Raw genomic sequence first — 21,304 nt, 5'->3', positions numbered from 1 at the left:
ATTCGCAATTCTTGCGTTGCGTTGCGAAGCACGGTGCTATTCGTAGATTGCATACTAACGATTATCATGTTGCCTAAAGGTAGTTCAACTCATCTTGCTTGTGAGATAAATGATCGGGAATGAACTTTATCTCTTTTGAGTTCAGTAAACCAATAGCATGAAAATCATTATTAACACATACTTCAATTCGCAATTCTCTCTATTTTCTCTAGTAGAATTAGTTATATATGCGATTCGATCGTATAATACAAACACAACATAAATTTAAGAATTAACACCATACACAAAGAACAATCACACTATACCAGACGCAGAACGAAATTGTATTGTGTAGCTAGGTAATTATTTTTGTTACCAATTTGGAAGCGTCGGGAATCAATACTGTGTCAATAGATCGTTTGGACGAATTTCGTTTGCCTCTTTCCTCCTTCGTGGCCAACTGCGCGATCCCTCGTGATGCTTGTTCCTTCAGTTATAATCGTAAGTTATTTAATTGCATATAAAATATTGCTTATGTGCTAAGAACGAATCATGAGAGACATCGTTCAAGAGATGCTTGTGTTAAAAATATCCGAACCCGTAGATAACTTTTGAATTACCATTGTAAAACCCAATTTTGCGTTTTCTTAATATTTGTGTAACGTCATAACTCAAATAAAAACTGATTTGACAAACAATAGATGCTAATGCAAATATGCTGATATGCAAATAGATTACAATATATAACATTAATACAAAAGCGCTATAATTTGCTCAGGTACGAATGACCACAGAGTTAAAGTGCCTAGCTAAACTAGCTAATTATAATTTGCATGTACTCTAAGAATCGGATGCTCAGTATGTAAAAATATAAGGTCGAGATTTTCCACCAGGCAATAAAAGAACTAATGTTTTTTCATGATTTTATTTGAAGTTAAAAGTTTTCTTAAGAAACTATGCCACTTCTTATTCTTGTTTACAACAAATGCAAGATTCGAATGAAAGTGGTTGGACTGTTCGTTTACGAGAGCATAGTCGAATGGGTTAACTATTCGTTCGAACCGCTTTCGAACGAATCTCGTATTTATCCCAAACAATAATAAGGGTGTATGTCGCATAAATTAACCGAATATTTGAACTCACCGCCTCAATGCACAATCGTAGACGAACTTTCACACCCAATGTATATCCAGCAGTTAAAATCTCCATCTCTCTCTCCGTTAGTCGAACGAACAAATCCACATCATCCAGTTCTTGCTCGTGCACACTGGGGATTAAACATTCTAATCCATTGTTTTGAAGAAGAGTGTCCACTAGTGATTGCTCTGTACAGTCTTCATCCAAGGCGATTTCTTCAGATATAAAATCCTCGAAGACTGCATCCATTGTACACACTGTAATTCGCTGATGATCTAAACTATAATAAAAAAATAGGATAAAGTTAGTACGATATGGGTTATTTCAACAAATGTTGCAATTTAGGTGTATTTTCTATCCGTTAGGCAAAAATGCTGATAAGAAAACAGTGCAATATTCAAATGAAGTTATTTTTAATCACTAAATTATCTAAGAGGATTACAAGTCTACATATGAAATGATCTTAGTATAGACCGGAGACATGCTCAAGAACCAACCATAATATTTCGTTACGCACTCAGCGTCAGGCGTAATATTCTTGATGGGTTTTTTTTCTACAGTTAGCGAAGCGGTAGAGGTCAGCGGTGTGTATTCTTTCGAAGTCCCCGCCTGCCATAGTAAAAGCGAATGCGACAAACATGAAAATCTTTCCTTTTCCGAGTCATAATGCCATCTAGGGTAAGGATATTTCTAATTTTTCACTCTGAGGATTTTCATACCAGTTGGGAGAAAATGAACTTTGTTTGGTGGCAACATGATGTCCACAGCTTTAATAACCTGGTAAGCATGTAACTCGTTTAATTCATACCCATCATAGTGAGCATTGTATGTCGGAGAAATAAATTCTTTGCAAAGAAAAACTATTTCTGACTCTACTTCTATAATATGGAATATTTGGAAAAAATTATACGAAGTAGTATTTTTCATGGTTATAACCATACCGTTTGTAATTTTTAGATCAGATAATAAAACGAAATTGAATGTCACAATAGTATTAAGCGATAATTCAATGTCCCAGCTGGAAATTTCATTGGTGCTGACGAATGACCTACTACCAGTTTGGAAGACATCTTTCCTATTTCTTATATTAGCCAACAAATGATGTGCCACGACCAGCTGATTTTTAATAGCTATTGTTAGACAAATATTTCTTCTCGACGAAGTACTTAAAGCAAATACCTTTAGATGATGATGGAATGCTTCAAGTCTCATTGTCCAATATCCACGCACCGGACCGAAATATTTGATTGTCGAAGGGTAATGAGTGAGAAAATGAGCTTTCGGTTTCAAATGGAGTGGGAAACCAAAAACATTTTGGTAATCGGTCAAAACGATTTTGATATTTTCATTGAGTATGAGCAAATCGTTTGCACTGAAACTATTTTTATGCAATAGATTACAAAGTTTGTTGAACATTATCAAAAAAGTCCAAACTTTATTTCTGGGCGGCACCAAATCACCAATTGCCAATGGAATATTATGAACAAATTTCATCATTTGCGCTGCTGTCATTTTAAATCGATTGGTGGCGAGATGTTTATCAGTTATATCTCTATTTCCAAAATCACGCAGATCATTTATATCATAGTCAAACTTTCTCAATCGGTCATTGAGAATATGTATTGTGAAGAACTTGTTTTTTATAAAATATTTCAAAGCATGGCTTAAGACATCATGAGCAAATCCTTCGTATATGTCATGCATAAAATCAGTGATTTTATTTTGTGTGACGTTAAAGAAAGGAATTCGATTAAACACAGAATCCTTTTTCACACCCGTCATAGAAGGATCATTTGTAGCGACATCGTTTGCATGATTTTCTGAGTTTCGTATTAAGTCTAGTCTTTCTGATGTTTCTGTTCTTAAATCATTTGTGGAAATTCGACATATGCGGCACACGAAATTAGCACGAAATGAAGACACATAATCCAAAAGCTCATTTAAACCTTTGTTATCTCCCAAAATTCCACCCAATAGAAAATACACCTGCTCTACGCCTTTGGCAGTATTAATTGTAAGAGGTGCTGACTCTAATTCAATAATTTCATCAACCATTCTTTTCAAAACTTTGCAATTACTGTAACCACTTAATTCTTTGGGATAGGATAGCATGGTTAAAAAAATGTTGTTGATACGTCCAACGAGATGTCTTGGTAGCAATGGAAGTGTGATGTAAAAACCACCAACAACTTGTTTACCTGAATTACCCCCTAACGGGTTTGTGATTTCAAACTCATCGAAGTATAAGAAATATGGAATACAATTCTTATTTGAATATCTCTCCATTTTGTTTTGCCAAAACTTACATTTTACGTAATGAGAATATTCGTCGGAACAATCCATAACTTTTTTTTCGTTTTCTTTCATTAAAGAATAGTTTTCCCCATTTTCACAAAACATTTTCAAAGTGATACCTAAAGGGACATAAATATTATATAAAGTTTCTATTTTTGATTCTGGCTGTGGCTGGTCAATAACAGTGACCAGCTCATTTTCAATGGGAATTTTCACGGGTTCCTGATACACACCCAAAGATTTTAAAATTGCTATAAGCTTTTTGTCAGTTTCAAAGCCTTCAAATATTCTTGATATGCCATCTATAACACACTTGGCATTTGAAGAACAATTCTCTTGTATCATTGGTCCAAGCTGATCGTTTAGATAATTTATAATTCCCGGTAATAATGTTTGGATTATATCATGTTGGATACTAAAAACCATTTCGCGATTGTAACGAGGCTGCCCACTTAATTTCGCGGTGAATCTCAAGCCAATTTCATTGAGTCTGGTCAAATTAATTAAATTTTTGCTGTCTTCGCTTGCCTCGATCTCGTTAGATGGGTCATCAAAATCACAATCATCAATTTCAGCTGAAATTGTATTCGGTATCACTCTTGCACTGACAGTGGTACATTCTTTTTGCACTTGATTTAAAACACATGAACTATCAGAAAATGGCGGTCGAATTTCATCACAACTTTGGGACTGTAAAACACTATTCGAGCAAATGTTTTTAGTCTCATGTGATTTGAGATGCTTTATAAACACAGAAGATGTATTGAATTCTTTTTCACAAGTCCCGGACCCACGTGGCTGAAAACAAACAAATTCTTGGTAACTATACAGTCTATGTTGACCGTTCTTGTCCAATAAATGTTTCATAAGAGTTGGTATAGAAACAAAGGATTTTTTGCATAAAAAGCAGACGAAAAACATGATATAGGTTATATTAGACTATTCTCTATCGATATCACAAACAAAATTATGCACTTCGTAGCTAGTTATTGGTTTCACAGTAAAATGCGTACTGAATGACCTATATTATAATTTCAGACTTTATACTGCAAATAGAAAAGGAAAAGCATACATTTTTACCTAATATATACAGAACAGTGCAACATAATGTAGGTAGTCCATAATCTATGGAATAGTGTAGTATATAATAAAGTCCAGTTGTGCTTGGCAGGTCCACCCGTAGGTAAATTATGGTAAAACCGACACTGTGGGTAAACTGATACCCCACGATTTTGAGCCACATGACGGTTTTTAATGCTTTCGAAAAAAATTCGCTGCTGGGGTAAAATCGACACCCTTTGGTTGGGGTAAGAACGACACGCTGTTTAGATAGTTGTGTATAGGGTGATGAGCCTATTTTGGCACCATTAGGGAGAGGGTCGCACTATTTGTTGAACAACTTTAAAAGAAGCCATATTATCTATAACCTTTCTCAGAATAAAGTATCAGTGTACTGTTTCTTAAACATCTATATAATGCTTATTTAGCAGAATTGCCTCAATTTTCAGCATAAATGAAAATAAATGTTCCATTCTGTGCATCTATTTCCACCTCAACGATTCAATTATCGCCTCATGGGTGTGCCAATTTCCACCTCATCGAAAAACAATCTAGTTGAAACGCAATGCCTCATATTCCATTTGCGTCGATTCTAACTAGATATCCAGATCATGGACGCCAACGTGTGATTTGTAAAACGAATCATTCTGCTTTTTTCAGCCGATCAAAACAAACGTAAACATCACGCACATCAATGAAACTCATCAGCTGTTAGTAGAAGAGCGCCCAGAATTGCGCACGCAGGAAATAACCATGCGACGGTAATTGTTACTGGAATGACAAGTTTCATATTACACATTGCTTTCTCTCGATCCGAATTGTATGTGCAGATGAAAATAAAATATCTGCAATCAACAATTAGTTGAATAACTTGAAATAATTGATTACTTATACCTGAAATCGCATTACATTATATTTACAAGTTCATGTTTTGGTTTGGCCGCACTGGTGATTCTTTTCTGTATGATGGATGCAAAAAGTTGGTTTTGATTGTGGTAGTGTATCAGCAAAACATGCCAATAATAGGAACCCCCGTATTTAGTTTTATCCTATTATAACACTAGGTCTATTCTAGTGTTTGACGAGTGATTTTAAAGTGAAATTATCGTAAAAAGATTCTCCAGCTAAAATAAAGGTATGTATCAATGCAATGTTTAGTATATTTGTGCCGGAATAACGAGATATGGGCCGGTAAATGCTGGCTCGTAAGTGTTTATTTTGCTAAGCGCCGTTGCATCCAGTTTCGGTTCTCTACGTGAGTGCGGCGGATTAGTAGATATTTCAATAAGGTGATTTTGTTTTAATTAAAAGTTGGATTTAGAGGATAGTTCTAAATACATATGTGCACAACAAATAAAGAATATAACTATATCTTATTTTTTCTCACCTGTTTTAGCCAAATCGATAGTGTCATTATCTCATATGCTTGGGTCGAAACCAAGGGGTACGAAATAGGGTCACAATAGGCTCTACTGCCATAATAGGCACATCACCCTACTTGTAATTCACCATGAATGACTGAGAATCTTTGAAATATTTCAATAGCGCCAGCAGACATTTCTTGTATGCCTCATGAAATTTATTTTTGAAGCTATATCTACAATGTGCTCCCTAAACCGAATTTCTTGGTTAGCCCAATATAAACCTGGTAGCTTTACTACGAAGTGTATGTCACTTCTAAGTGAATGAATTCTAACAGCAGAGAATGTAGAATGCTAGTAAATCGGCTCTTAAGGCTAGTTTACAGTTCGGAAAATGGGTCACGGGATTTGTGCCAGAATTTGATCAGGGAAAATTTTCCACCGATATCTCTCCAAACTGTCAAAATAAAAAATTATGCTGCTTCTAAAAAATACCAACAGTATAAAAATAGCACCGAGTTTCAAACCTACTAAATTGTTATGTTGAATTGTTACCGGCCGAATTTTTGTGTGGTCAGTAAAAAGTGGAGAAAATAAATTAAGGGACAACCTCCCTCCCGGCCACTGTGCCTGGAAAATGTCGTTTTTTTTTCAAGTTTTTTCAATCAATAAGCAGACAATTTATACGATAAACGCCTGTGCTTGCAATGGATTCTGGAGTGCTTTTACAATGGATTCTGCCGGTTGTGTTACGTGCTGAATTTCGTCGAATCCCTTGCATGATTGTCAATCACTACTAAAGGAAAAAAATCAAGCATTTATTACCTATTCCAGCTTCAACTGACAAACTTACGTTAGAAAATATTTTGTCCAAAAAAAAACTTCATTTTAATAAAAACATTTTCAATTTAAAAAAAACAACGCTAAATGTTATTTAAATAAATGCTATTGAGTTTAATAACCAAATTTGTCTCCCAGCCAATAGTTTTATATATTGAATTCGATACATATTTATATTGAACATACATCTCTGCGTGTAGCTATTGTAATGTCGCGTTTATAAACCCGCCACTGAGCCAAAATATCATACAAACTTAAATGAAAACACGAAAATATCAAAAATAACCAATCACGTGTAACAATTGAGGTTCAATATTATCTTTATATACATTTTATATAAAATCACATAAACGCAACAAATTCCCCTAAAATTTTTTCTCTTCTGTTAATAATTCGGTCGCTTTAACATTTATCCCTCAATTCTTTGCATAATATGCTAGTCAAAGCCACCGTCTTTCGATCTGTACTGCAAAATAAGTGAAAAATGCTATTGTGACGCCGTACAAATTGAAAGAGAAAGTAAACAAAGAGTCACTCATTGCAGATATGTCTTTTTGAAAAAACGCTCAAGATTTATGTGTGCTACTATAAATTGCAAAAAATCAAGTGTGCCGTTATCCTAATGGCATTTTCGTTTTTGACTGTGCACTACACTGGTGTAGTCGGTGCTACACTCATTCAAACTTGGGTGTAATCAGTCTATCTCTTTTTTGCGCCACACCGGTGTAGCACCGAGAAAAAAACGAAAACGCCATCATTTTTACCTCTGCTTCGGAAAATATTTAAAAATGTTTTAAAAATACTTACCGATAGTTATCTTTAACAACACCGACAATTTTCTTCAACACCACCGACACTGAACACTGTATTTAATTCCGCTGCGTGGCGTAAAACAAATTTAATTATTTAAATAAAAAGCGCTTCAATAAAGCGAGCTGACGGTTCACAAAATGAAGTCTACGCAGAATGCACATTTGGAAAGTCGTCACCGCCAGAAGGATTTGTCTCTAGGAATGGGCGATATCGATGCGATGTTTTCAAAATCGATCTTTATATTCCAAAAAATCGATCTTATTCCAATCCATCAGGTAAAAAGAGATTATAACTACTAGAGGGAGCAAAGCGCTACTGTCTCCATGCATTCACGGACTGAAACATGGGGTCTCGCTCTAGCATATTGAATTCCATTACTTTGACAGGTGTATACCCGGGGTAATAGGTGTCAAACTAATGGACCTAACATATGTGAGAGTGAGATGATAAATTTTCAGTGTTAGCAGCGACATGCGACCTATAATCTCTTTTATCAGGTAAGGCGAGTAACGACGGAATTCCCATGCAATTTCAGGTATATTATCATTACTTAGTAGGAGTGGTAAAATGAACATGTCAAGGAAAGTAATTATTTTCGAAGTAAGAATTTTCTAAGGAGATACTACAATCACCACCGATTTAGTTTATGTAAACATCGGGAGGATTTTTTTGGGGGATGCGATTCTTTCAAAATGGATCCGTTTACTTCAAAAATCGTTGTTTAACTCGATCTTTCCGATTCTATCTTTAAGCTATTCCTGAACCGATTTGGAATCTAAAATAGATTCTGAATTGATTACAGCTCACTCAAATGGACCAACCGATTGAGTCGGAATCGATTATTGCATTTGGACTAGAATCCAATGCATGAAATTTACAGCAGAAGTAACGAGAGGCAGATAGAACAGTATGCTATCGATGCATAAATAAATTCTGCGTGTACTCAGTCAAACAATTCCGGCTCAAATGCATCAACCGATTGAGTCGGAACCGGTTGTTTTCTTGGAGCCAAACACTATACTGATTCATTTCAGGAATTCGAACCGGTTCCGGAATGGATTTGACGTATAGTAACGTTTTTCAGTCGTGATTCGCATCTGAACGTCGAAATCTCATGTAAAATTCATTTCTAGTCTAGAAATAATCGAATATGCGTTAATCGAGTAATTTTTAGGAGCTTGATTGATTGATTCGATTAATCGACCAAGATAATCGATTAGGATCAATATTCGCTTAGGTAGAATCAGCCCTCTGGCATCCCTATACCATTATATGGAGTTTGACAGCGACCTACATATATGGGGCGTTATAGCTATAAAGCCCCAAACAAAGAATTATGTTCGGTACTATACACGACATTCAAGCATTCCACACAACGTTTTGCACCTTGTGGGATGATTTAACACCGTATTATTCAGAAAAACTACGTTTAGTAACTAATTACAGCTTTAATCAATCGATTCAAAGTTAATGTTTTGGTTTGTATGGCAGTGATGCTGGCTGCACAGGGACGTCGTCCTTGACAGGGGGCTGCGTAGAATAGTTTGTCGCTGGGTCTATTGTCTGTCTCGAAATAATCTAGCGTTTCGTCCAGTTCTCGCTATATAAAAAGCACTCGCGAGTGAATCAAGCGAATCAAACGTTAAATCGTTTGCACACTCGCACTGATGCAAATTGAATGGCCGCGTAATTTGACGCACGGCTAGTCGCAAAGCGGATTTAAGAAAAGATTCGTAATATTTTCATATTTTGAGGCACTTGCATTTTTGTCCTGTGAATTTCATATTTAGCGATAGCACATGCCTTTCATGAATTGCCAATTCTCGACAAACATATGATTAAAGCCCAAAAGCCAACTGTCACAAATCTCTTTAAATTAAATTCCACACAAACCATCACTGGCCGAACCCAGTTCACAGCACTTAATGCAAGAGAAAACTTTTCTCTTTCATTCACTATCGATTGGCGAATGACCGTTTGTCCGGAATTTTCATACATAGTAAATTTCGACAGTTGGATTTTACGCCGTAATCATATGTTTATCGAGAATTAATTGATATCAGCTAATCGATTTACGCGATTATACCAATAGCTTATAATCGATTATTGATTTTTCGATTATTTTAGAGATTAATCGATTATTTGCGTCAATCAAGTAAAAAACACTTCACTAACACGCAAAAATTTATTTATGCATCGATAGCATATTTTTCTATCTACCTCTCGTTTCTTCTGCTGTAAATTTTATGCATTGGACATATTCGGTCTATCCACTCATACTGATAGCTTACTAGAAGTATATGCTAGAAAATGCATAAAGATCACTGCAGAAAAAAGAGACGGGAATAGAAAGTATGCTAACAATGCATACTTTTATTTCTGAGTGAATGTTCTTTGACGTTTTTTCTCATCATGGCGGCGCTGATTCTGCTTTGTGTTTTGTCTATTTTCACATTTCTTACTCTACAGCAGCGATTAAACAAATCGGGAATAATCGTGTTGTAGAACCGAACGGGAATGATCTCGACAGTATTCGCTTACCGGTTGCTTATCATCCAGTGCGCGGCGGTAAGTTGCTATTAAAAATTATTCACTTTTACTGCGATAGAAGGATTTCCGTTTATTTGCAGTGTTATTCGTCTGGACGGTCGTTTCTGGATAACGTCAAAAACGCGATGGAGAATAATTACGAGATGCAGACCAATGCTACAATGTTTCGGGAGGAAGCACCATCCGTTCAGAAGGATATTCGTGGTAGCTCAAGTATTTTCAAGTATTACAATGACTGCGTTTCCAATCGATCACCTTTCTTTTACAGTGTCTTCCGATGAGATTTAACAGCCCCTCTATGACGACAGATTCATCTAATTTCCATTATTCCATAAACTGCTCCGGACTATAACTTCACACGTCCAGCCTGTTGCGGTCCATTTGGCAAACAACCATCAGAGGACAAGAATGCTTTGAGATTCATGTCACCAAGTGATTCCTGAAATCGGTTACATTTTCTATTATAATTGGGCTGATTGGAAAGAACATGTAGAACGCCAGCACTGTATGTTGTCCAACCGGACGATAACTAGGTAAATTATTTAGGTTCATTCAGTGCTGTATTATATGGCGTTCCACTATTGTTATAATAATTTCCGTCGGTGATAATGCAATCACATAAATGATACTGCTTGTCGCTTGTCTTCGTACAACTGTCATCGTTTCTCGTTAAATCGGGTGCCTCGGTGGATGATGACCTATGTGGTTTGGTTGTATCTAGGGAATCCGTACTACCGTGGTGTCATCGGAGGCGATAGAGGTTTTCAACTGATTGATTGCTGGGCGTCGCATGTGGGGTTTGTTTATATTTCCGTGTGATGACTGCTTAGAGTCGGTTAGTAGTTAACTGAATATGAGTGGATAAAGCTTTCCTGGTTATGCGTGTACTCATTCTGTAGGGCCAAAACAGCTTGCATTTTCTAGCGACATTATGATCGGATGGATAGTCTGAATTTTTAAATATCCAATAAAATGTTTTTATTTTAGAATTGTTTCACTAATAACCTTTTATAATTTCATTCAATTTCCTGATCCTGAGTCATCCTGATTAGATCACCGACTCACTCTCTTCATCCACCCATATACCACATAACACTTCTGCTTGTATAATATAATTGATAGTTATCACTGATGACCAATCAGACATTCTTTGAAAATATATTGTCCACTATCGACACTTCCGGCTTTTGGACATATTCCACATTTAAAGTCACATCGGTTCTTCGGTGCTGACTGAACTTTTTTCTTAAACCACGTCTTAAATAACAGGTATAATGGCTGTTGCACCGCCCCTCCCCTTACCCTTATACCACCCCTCTTCATCGCCGGCCTTCAAGAAGCGCATATTTAACGTTAAAATACTTCACTACTATTTTTCTCAAATAGGCTCTATTGAGCATTCTTTAAACACTGTTTGTAGTTTCACGGGTGGATTAGCGGAATATGTTTGCTTAGCACTATAATAATAGCTTTTGCATTGGTTCTCTTGCTTTAAAAAACTTAATCCTAGTAATTGCTTACTGGTAGAATTTAAAGATTTGTTATGTCCTGCATGTGCAGTTTCAGATTTTACTAATAAACACGGTGCTGCCATCCAATTTCACAAGTTATATGCCAGAGCCAATTGTAATTGTAATTTATTTGTCGCACGGTAACCTGTTAGCTAAGCTATACATCGGGTCAAAATCAAGGAATCTTACATAGTGATAATTTTGTTACATGTACGTAGGAAAGACTTATCCAATCGAGCATGACGTTACATTTTTTTTCGATGGGATGTTACTACGGGTCACTAACCGTACCGCAAAAGTTTCCAAAACTATTTCGACGATATGAAAACAAGTTCAACTAGACTCATTGTCTTAAAATGTCATAAACATCAGTTGCTCATTAAAGCAAGAATCCCATAGTGAAAGACAGCAAACCGAGATAAACGCTGTTCAAAATTTACTTTTTCATTGAGCCTTATGCTGCCTACAATCGCATGTTATTCCATGTAGATAGGGAATCCCATCGAACATGGGGCTGACTTGCGATTATGAGCCATATGGATGAGACAACTATGTTTTGATATTTTTGTAGATATTTTGCAAACAAACCGGCTAGTTTTATTTTGACATTATGAATCAAAGGTGATTCAGAGACTCTTATGCTTTAATGGGCAGAAGAGCCTCATTGGAGTTTTTCCCGGGTTCTTTAGTGCATCAACTGCGTTCATACTGAAACAAATTGTGCTTTTATCATCGACTTTTTCGAACTCATCTAAGCCTAGTACGTATTGGTATAGCTCTAGCAGATAAATTCAGTGTAAGATCACGGTAAACTTTCTGATACCTAATGGACAATCGGTTTAAATGCTATGCACACCACGTCCTAACGTGTACGGGACGGAGCATCACCGTGGAGAATAACAAATCTTGGCCGTGTGGCGTACATACAGGAGTACATGGCATGTGGAAAGAATACTTTCAATATTAACTATTCCGAATTTTTATTAATGTATTTTTTACGAATACATTAGAGCTTCCCCGTAAAAGGGAAGGGAATGTTAGTTAAATACCTACTTAAGAAGATACGGGGAACCCACGCAATCTCCATAGATATTACGGATGTTTGATTTTGTTAGTATGGAAGGAAAATGGGATGTGGGTTTGGAGTGATTTCATATATTTAATAAAATGGATAATGATAATTATTATAAATCGGATTGATCTCACCTCACTACTTTCTCCAAACATCTTGCTTAGCTGGGTCAGCATAGCAATGGAAACTTGAGATGTAGTTGACAAAAAGGCATCGGTGAAGACCCGGGTGACGATTCTGACTGCAAATCAGACACAAACAGATATCGATGCTAACGTTTTCACTAAACTGACTGATTTTCACTATTTTGCATACTCGCACAAGAAAGCTTCACAGTTTTGAACAACTCATTGCTTCAGTACAAAAAGTCTAAACTTGCAGTATCAAGAACTCAGTTGAACTTTGAACTTATTATTTAAACAAATATTCAAACCTACCTCGAAAGTATAGCTATTTGGATTAAACGAAACATTTTTTGAATCACTTAAATGTTGCACGTTTTATCAATTCGACTAAAAACAAAGAAGCAATATGCACATTTTCAATTCAAAAGACGAATATTATGAACGAGCTGAAGTGCCGCTTTCAACTAATAACTTAGTTGAATCAGTATTGAAATTTTTGTTTTCTTTTTGCTGTCTATTCTCAGACAACTGACAGCTATCAGAAACAACAATATTTTTCAACAAATTAGTAATTGAAATATCAACAAACGCGTTAGTTGTATCAGCCATTTTTAGTTAAGTCAGCCAAAATAAAAATCAACAATTGCAATATCATAATTTTGCGATTGACGGGTTCTCCGTGTGGGTTACGCCTCAGGGCAATCCGAATGATTGCTTTCTGTACTGTAATTCTGAGTTACCAAAGCAACTAGTGAAGGATACAGACAGCAGAAGCGTTCCAATGTTCATTAAAATGCATTCAGGCAATAAGCATAAGCATAAGAGATCGCCCGTGGTTGCTACTCCGTTATTGACCAGAACCAATGAAAATTGCAAAATGTTCATTGGAACAACATGCTTGGGAATAACACGATGAATCACATAGTACAATCTATACTGATTCCTCTGTGCTGAGCAATACCGACGCCGGCCACGACAAGCTCTCATTAAAGTGCTTTCACGCAATAAGTCCAATAAGTCACAAATTTGGTCAACTCGGCGTAGCAAGATGTTGTCGATATTGCTATCCCAGATTTTGCCAAAACAGCTTCAAATCGTTAGCCTATCCGACCTTGCATACGCCACTTAACACAAGGATAACAACATTAAAAATATGGAAAAGAGCAACAGCTCAAAATCGTTCCCTAGCGCTACTCTGTAGGGTTCGATCATATAAATATATGATATATGTGCTATTTTGTTCACATAATATCTCCTAGCGGGTCGTAATTAACCCTGGATGTTTAAAATAAGTGTGCCTAGAGTATGACATTTAGTATGGTGCCTTACGCAGGGTTGCATTTTTATTTTAATGCAGGAAGCGTTGTCCAAATTTCATTCCGCATACGTTATACGGAGCCTTCACCGATGACTGCCCCTTAATTCTTTTCAGGCAGTTCTAATTCTATGGCATTTGCTTGTAGAGCTATGACAACCGAATCGATCAAATGCGCGCTTGAAAATTTTGCTCCGTATAAGTTAACGGGAAATGTGGATGAAGCACAAGATTCCCCCTTGGGGCTGTATCCAAACATGCCAACTATTTGCGTAACATGCAAACTTGCTTTCAAACATAAACTTTTCTACCGGATGTTATTTTTAAATGTCAAAGATTTGTTTCTTTTTTCCAAGCACAATTACAGTATTCTAGTTAGGGCACTGATTGGACAATGCCAACTGTATGCAACCTTAATTTTTTCCCAATGGAAAAAATGGATTAATCAATTTGCGCATAAGGACACAAGACCTAACTTTGAAAAATTGGATTTCAATGTTTCGTGTTCTACTCGTCAGTAACTGACACCAACTTGCTGCCTGCTAGACGATATATCCAAACTAACACCAAATTGGCATAAGTTAGACACTAAATACAAACAGTGCACATGACGTGTGTGAACGCCTAAAACAACTGGCTGGTATCGAGTGATATCTTAGTTAGATAAGGGTCGCTTCATAAATTACGTAACGGTTTTAGGGGGGAGGGGGTACAAGTTGCGACATAGGGGGAAGGGGGAGTTAGCTAGATCGTTACGTAACATCACGGTGTATTTCCCAAGAAACAATTTGGAAACAACTGTAAGACTATTTACTGAATAAATGCCTAATAAAAGCAACCTATGCTGAATAAACAGTATTGCTGAACTATGTTATGAACACTAGTTTTATCAGTAAATTAAAACACTGTTATTCAAAATCATTAAATGTGTTGAAATATCGGTAAAATAAACGTGCCTATGGCTAGTTGTAGCACGGCTATTCAAATTGTATGTTATACCTGAACAATATGCTGAATAAATGTTTTTCTACCTGCTTTAGGTACCTCAATACAAATGCTATTAAATTGCTGATAAGACTCTGAAAAAATGTTAGTCCAATCAATCAAAAATATACTCTTCAGCGTGCTATTTTTTCTGAACTACATACTGAATTAAACTGCATTCAGCAGAACTGATTACTTCTGTTCAATTGATACGTGCTGAATAACATGCTGAAAATTGTCATATGCACTTTGTAAACATTGCCAGCGATACTCTGGCTCGTATCAAAAATCGAAAAATTGCTTGATGTTTTTGTAAAAGGAATTCTACCCAGTATAGCTCAGCCGGACAATGAGCCAGAATTCTAGCTGATTCCAGTTAGTATTCCGACACCTGTGACACAACCGATGATTCTAATTAGAATCGTTCATTACCGGAACCGGAATACTAACTAGAACCAGCCAACAGCCTCATTTTCGGCTGAACTTACTGAGTAGATTCGCAGTCTTGTTTCAGGACCAGTATGAGTGAACCTGAACTGTAAAAGTGTTATCATGCAAATGATGTCAACTTACCCAACTTCAACTTCTCAAATAGGTGGTTTAAATCAATGCTCGCTAGTTTGCGGCGCGCTTTGGTCTTCACCTTCTTTGTAGGTGGGATCAGCTGTACATCTGATGTATCGGTAGTGTGACCCGCCTGCCTCAGTTTCAGCTTCGTCAAAGGTGGGGATATATTTTCGTTTTACTTCGCATTTTAATCTGTTCCAATTTGAAGATGGTTTCGATGATGGATCTCTTATAAGTAATTCCAACCGCTTTGGTGGCCATAATAGATATTTTCCATCGATCCATTGATGTGGAACTATTGAAAGAACCGGTCGACTCGCTTCATGGTTTGCACAATGCAGAAAAAGTGACCGGTGTCTGAAATGCAGATAACATACCGCAAGGGGACATTTTAGTAACTAGTGTTAAAAATACAGTGCTAATCGTGCAATTTATAGTAATAGTTATTGATTCAGTACCAAAACGAGCATATTTTTAACGTTAAATAAAACATTATTTCGCTAGAAATATCCACAGATCACAGTCGCTGAACATATAACATGCACTGCGTTTTGTTATATGCTTAATTCAAAATCCGATTTGGGCTGCAAATTCATAAATTTTTGAGAACAATCAACTTACCTTATCGTGGATATAACACTGGCTCATTTTATTAACTTTCAGCAGCTGTTCGAAATAAAAAAAAACTTCAGCAGCACAGTAGATGAATAAAATCACGACTTTTAATGCCAAATGATTCGAGGTTTTGAAAAAAATGCTCCGTTGTGATGAATAAAATTATCGAGATAAATGACGTTACCATCCGAGGTGTAAGGTTGCACCTCCTGTTCTAAGGTTGCACCCCCTGTTTGAATATACGTATTTGAGGCTCTTATAAAGCAGTTGATCAGCGCCGGTTTTGAACTGCCATTAACACAACGCTGATTAAAAATATCAATGTTACCGCAATTCAGCTATTAATATATGACTATATGAATACTTACTTGATTGGTATGATGACCAATTTTTCATGTGCTAGTAGAAAGGCGATATGGCTTAGATGGAAGAGCGACGAATGTAGTAACACAATGTACCTGGGTTCGAATCCAAATGCTGGAAAAAGGAAATGGATTCGCAAAATTTCGTCTTGGAAGGTAAGGTTTTGTGGTGCTGATTGACTTTGGGGGCCTAAGCTCCGTTAACCAGTAATTACGAATGGAAAGAAGATTAAATTAATTGAAAAAATGCCGACAATTGTTGGTGAAAAAAATATTTTTAGCATTAGCTTTTCAAGCGCTTTACAACAAGCTGAACAATTACTAAATAATTGCAGCTTAAACTGATTTAATCAGCAACTCCTTGTAAAAGCTGAACAAGGTACCGAACAAGTTTTGTTTGCGTGTGGAAAAAGCCTGTTTTCAGCTTACTTAATCATAAATAGTTGAACTAATGTTATGAGCCACACAGAACTGCGACTGAAGAAACGCTGTTACAACAGCACTAATCAGCAAATGCTGAATAAATTCTCCAATTTCAACTGGTTAAGCATTGAAGAGCAGTAGCTTGAATATTTTAAAACGCAGCTAATCAGCATAAGCTGATTAAAATATCTTGCATATACGTTTTTTCAGCAGAAATTGTTCCTTGGGTTATTAGAACAACTTTATGCAAAAAAAATCAGCATCTCTGAAACTTCGGAATATGAATGAATGATCCGTCGGGGGGCCAGAGCAACTTTTTTTTGAAGTTTTTTTTCGTAACAATATTGGTTTTACTACTCGAGCTAGTTCATATTTCTGTCCCTAGATGGTGCTTTAGACATTAGAAAAACACTAAATGTGAGAATTTGATAGAAAATTTAATTGTCTACAAGTTTGTTGACAACTAAAAATTGATCTGAAATCACCCGGAAAAGTTGTTTAAGATTTTAACGAAGTTATATCTAAGATAGTTCCACACGAGGCCTAGTGGTTTGGAAATATATTTTCTCGCACTTATTTTACTACCAAAAAAATAATTGGGTTTAGAGACATGAAAATATTTGACGGGATTCATTACAACTTCTTCGTTGACAATTCCTATTGACCTTCTGAGAATTGGGATGTTTGACAGAGACAGAAAACTATTTGTGCTTTTGGTTCAAGTTTGTAATGTTTCCCGATAGGTTCGAAGGAACTACCATTCATCGGAAGGTATTGCTTGGTTACAAGGGTTCGCTTACATTTATGTTTTAGAAAGGACCATACGTCGCTTAATTTAGGTTATGATCGTTTAAGTCAGCTATTATAATTCTGTTCAAGACGAATTGTTGGGACACACAGTTTATAATTGAACGCAAACTACAGAAGTAACTGTCCAAATTAGTGGTTAGCGTGAAACGATTTATTCAATTTTTTTCCGCAAAGTATATTGTGGCAGTTGGATTTTACGGCAATTTCCTATCAATTATGCGAGAAATCGTTAATAAATTGATCCTAGATTATGCGAAATGTATTACTTTTGAAAACAAAATATGATTTGAGTACAAGAAAAACCTTATATACATACAAATCCACGAATATATCCCAAAAAAATAATGTTTATCCAAAAGCTCAAAGTTTTTTGTTCACTGTTTGTCACATTGAGTTAATTTTGAAAAAGATAATCGGCGTGTTTAACCAAGCATTGCAATGAAATTCGCGAAATATTGCAATGGTGTTAACAGTTTTATAGAGTTTGTTCAAATATAAAGGTTGAAGTTCAGGACAAGTGAATTTTATACGAAGATGCTAGCAAAGTAGGAGGTTCATGCAAGAATAGTTATCAGTCATCCCCGAGAACAATCGAAAAAATGAAAAAGAAGCTGTTTCTGCGGGACGAATCACTCACCATCTTGGAAAAGAATATTAATATTATACTAGTTTGGTCAACACTTATCTAAGACTTTTCATCCCAAAAATATTAATGGTGCCCTATACCAGGTGGCATCTGGAATTATAATTTACAGCTAAAAGATGAGACTTTCCAAGCTCTCAAATTCCGCTGAATGCACTGTTCAACTAAATACAGCTATTTGGCAAATGAAAAAAGTGCGTGTGAATTGACTTACAAACCACTGGGGTTTCTGTGAAACTAACTTAGACTTCGTTAAAATATTAAACAACTTTTCCGGATAATTTCAAATTGGTTTTTAGTTGTTAACAAAGTTTTAGACAATTAAAATATCTATCAGATTCTCACTTTTAGTGTTGTCCGAATGTCTAAAGCACCATCTAGGGACAGAAAAATGAACTAGTTCTATTGTAAAATCTATGTTTTCACGAAAAAAAACTTAAAAAAAAGTTGCTCTAGACCCCCCGACGGATTATTTTGATGTTGGTTTCAAATGAAAGGGGAAAGCCCATTCTTTCATATCCTGAAGTTTCAGAGATGCTGAATTTTTTTGCATAAAGTTGTTAAAAAAAGACACCGTGAACATGTTTTCGCCGAAGAAAATTTTTTTTTCTAGGAATTTGTTACGTAATAGGGGAGGGGGGATGGTGAAATTTGTGACAATTTGTTACATGGGGGGAGGGGGAGTCAATTTTGGGCAATTTTTGCGTTACGTAATTTATGAATGGTCCCTAAGTACAGAAGCTCTGGGTCGCTGATGAGTATACAGAAATGAATTGTGTTTTGCTCTCACACCAAACGCTGTGAGTATGCAATCTTTTTTCCAAAGGAAAACAAAAACTGCCAGTTGCTTTAGGTGTTCACACACGTTACGTGAACTGTTAGGTTTTAGTGTCTAACTGGCTCCAATCTGGTTTAAGTTTGGATATATCGTCTTAGTGGCAGCAATTTCCCAACTTGCCAACTGAATTATCACACGGCTAGTATTTAGCATGAAGAGTATTTTTCGTGTGATCTTTGTGAATTCAATTATGGAACCTAATATTATTTGATATGTAACAGCCCTGTAGTAATACAATTGCGTATCCGGATTTTTGGTTCTTTATACACGAAGCAAAACACAAGAATATGTATTGTTGCTAGTCCAGTGTTATAAAGAGCTATGGGTTTTATCAGTAGGGTTCTTTACTCCTTCGGGAGTGAAGTATCCACGTTGTTTTCTGTTTTGTGTTATGATTGTAATGTGTTATCATTTTCCATTTCCCTACCATTTTTTTCATCTTCCTTAAAAAGGAAAGCGATGGCAAGGCAAAAATCTCCGAATGACATGGAGAATGTGCCAATCGAGACAACTGATTCATCTTGCTTTCTGCCATGCTCTCCATCTATTATGTAGTTTAAATCTTGAGCCATTTACTCCCAAATTCCTTTCGGATATTCCCCAGCAGTTCCGCAAGCCGTTTTGGTGTGGCTTTCGCGAACCATCGAGCTCCCGGATTTGTAGCGAGCTACTCGTATAGTCAACAGCGTTAAACTTACCTTACTATGACTGACAATTCCCGGGGGCAAAATTTTCGAAACTGATATCCGTTTCCTTGAGCGAATATTTCGTGGTGGTCAAACTACCCTACTTAGACTGTAAGTTCCTTGGTGGCGATGGCACCTAAGTCCGTTTTGTGAAGGAATCGGCTTCCAGCCCAGCACTCCTGGTAATAGGGTGGTGGTGAGTGAAAGAAACGATGTAGACATTTCCAGAAGCAGCCGTGACCGATAGGAAATGCATTAGATAAAAATCTATCTCTCCTCGAGTTCCGTTCGCCGACAAAGACGAATTTGGAATTAATTCATGCCACTTAACCATTGAGTCAGCCTTCGCCAACCTCCTCGCACCTCTCGCCCATTTCCGTTGATAATACTCGATATCCTCGGCTAAATTAATATAGATATGAATAATTCCGGCGATGATGCATAAAATTCAATTATTGATTCGAACAAAACTTTGCAACTTTGTATTCGATTTACGGATATACATTAAACTGGATTGTTGTTGCATGGATAAATTTGAATCGTTGTTGTATGGAAAAATTTGAAAATGGTCCTAATTAGCAAGCGCAGCCTTTTTTTAGTTTCTTTTTGTGAACCAAAATGACTGAAAAATTTGAGGAGATCGCATGTATGCATTTTCTCAATCAATTGCCATAGCTTGTTGGGACAAAACCCATAAGTAAGCCGCAATTTTTTAAGCGTTCTGAATAAGAGTGATTCTTAGTACCCGTAGCAGTGTTATATTAATTTTGAAGTTGTCCATAGTTCATTCGGAATTGTCAAATGCTACTTGATTAAAGTAAGATGGCACTCAAAACAATTAATCGGTTAATAATTCTCATGCAAACTTTAAAAACTTCTAATAATGGAAACAAAAACATGTGATGCATGATACCGGAAGAGTTCAAATATCTATTTTGAATTGATAGATATTTAAGAAATTTAATGTGGCAATGAATACTGCAATACTGTGTACAACAAATATAAACATTTCAATCTTGAAAATCTCAGAACATGCTAGTGGCAGAGACTAGATGCCACTAGTATGTTCTGAGATTTTTAGGGTTGAAATGTTTATATTCGTTGTACGCAGTATTGCAGTATTCATTACCATATTAAATTTCTGTAATTAATTTTATCCTTCTATCTGAAAATCTTAATAACATTTTTATTAGAAATTCTCGAAATTTGCTGTTTTCGGCAATGTTTTTAAGGGCCATACACTAATTACTTAAGGGAACATGAGGGAGGGAGATATTTAATTATCTTGCAAAATCTTATCTGATGGGGAGGAGGAATAA

At 36.2% G+C, this 21,304-nt stretch overlaps 2 protein-coding genes and 1 long non-coding RNA gene across 7 annotated transcripts in view; 2 read left to right on the top strand and 1 right to left on the bottom strand.

Annotated features, from left to right (window-relative positions):
• Positions 1 to 21,304, top strand: part of LOC131682516 (sodium/potassium/calcium exchanger Nckx30C) — a 291,134-nt gene that overhangs the window by 93,842 nt on the left and 175,988 nt on the right. The window lies entirely within an intron of this gene.
• Positions 269 to 8,026, bottom strand: LOC131682520 (uncharacterized). Its single transcript, XM_058964052.1, has 3 exons — positions 7,479 to 8,026; positions 1,123 to 1,396; positions 269 to 466 (listed from the first exon to the last, which is right to left on the bottom strand). The coding sequence occupies exons 2-3, from the start codon at positions 1,363 to 1,365 to the stop codon at positions 335 to 337; spliced, it is 375 nt and encodes a 124-aa protein (XP_058820035.1). The 5' UTR covers positions 1,366 to 1,396; positions 7,479 to 8,026; the 3' UTR covers positions 269 to 334.
• Positions 9,858 to 11,708, top strand: LOC131682521 (uncharacterized). The gene is made up of 3 exons (XR_009304093.1): positions 9,858 to 10,052; positions 10,115 to 10,238; positions 10,303 to 11,708. It is a non-coding gene; the product is annotated as an uncharacterized LOC131682521 (long non-coding RNA).

Source organism: Topomyia yanbarensis, chromosome 2, assembly GCF_030247195.1.
Source record: "Topomyia yanbarensis strain Yona2022 chromosome 2, ASM3024719v1, whole genome shotgun sequence".
In the NCBI taxonomy this organism is placed as follows: Eukaryota; Metazoa; Arthropoda; class Insecta; order Diptera; family Culicidae; genus Topomyia; species Topomyia yanbarensis.
Note: the sequence above shows the minus strand (reverse complement) of the source record. Positions and strands in the feature narration are given on the sequence as shown.

Bases quoted from the DNA above. Each gene is read 5' to 3' on its own strand.
- LOC131682520 (XM_058964052.1), bottom strand. From the start codon at position 1,365: ATGGATGCAGTCTTCGAGGATTTTATATCTGAAGAAATCGCCTTGGAT. The intron at 467-1,122 runs GTGAGTTCAAAT...TTATAACTGAAG, and splicing joins TACGATTGTGCATTGAGGCG to GAACAAGCATCACGAGGGAT.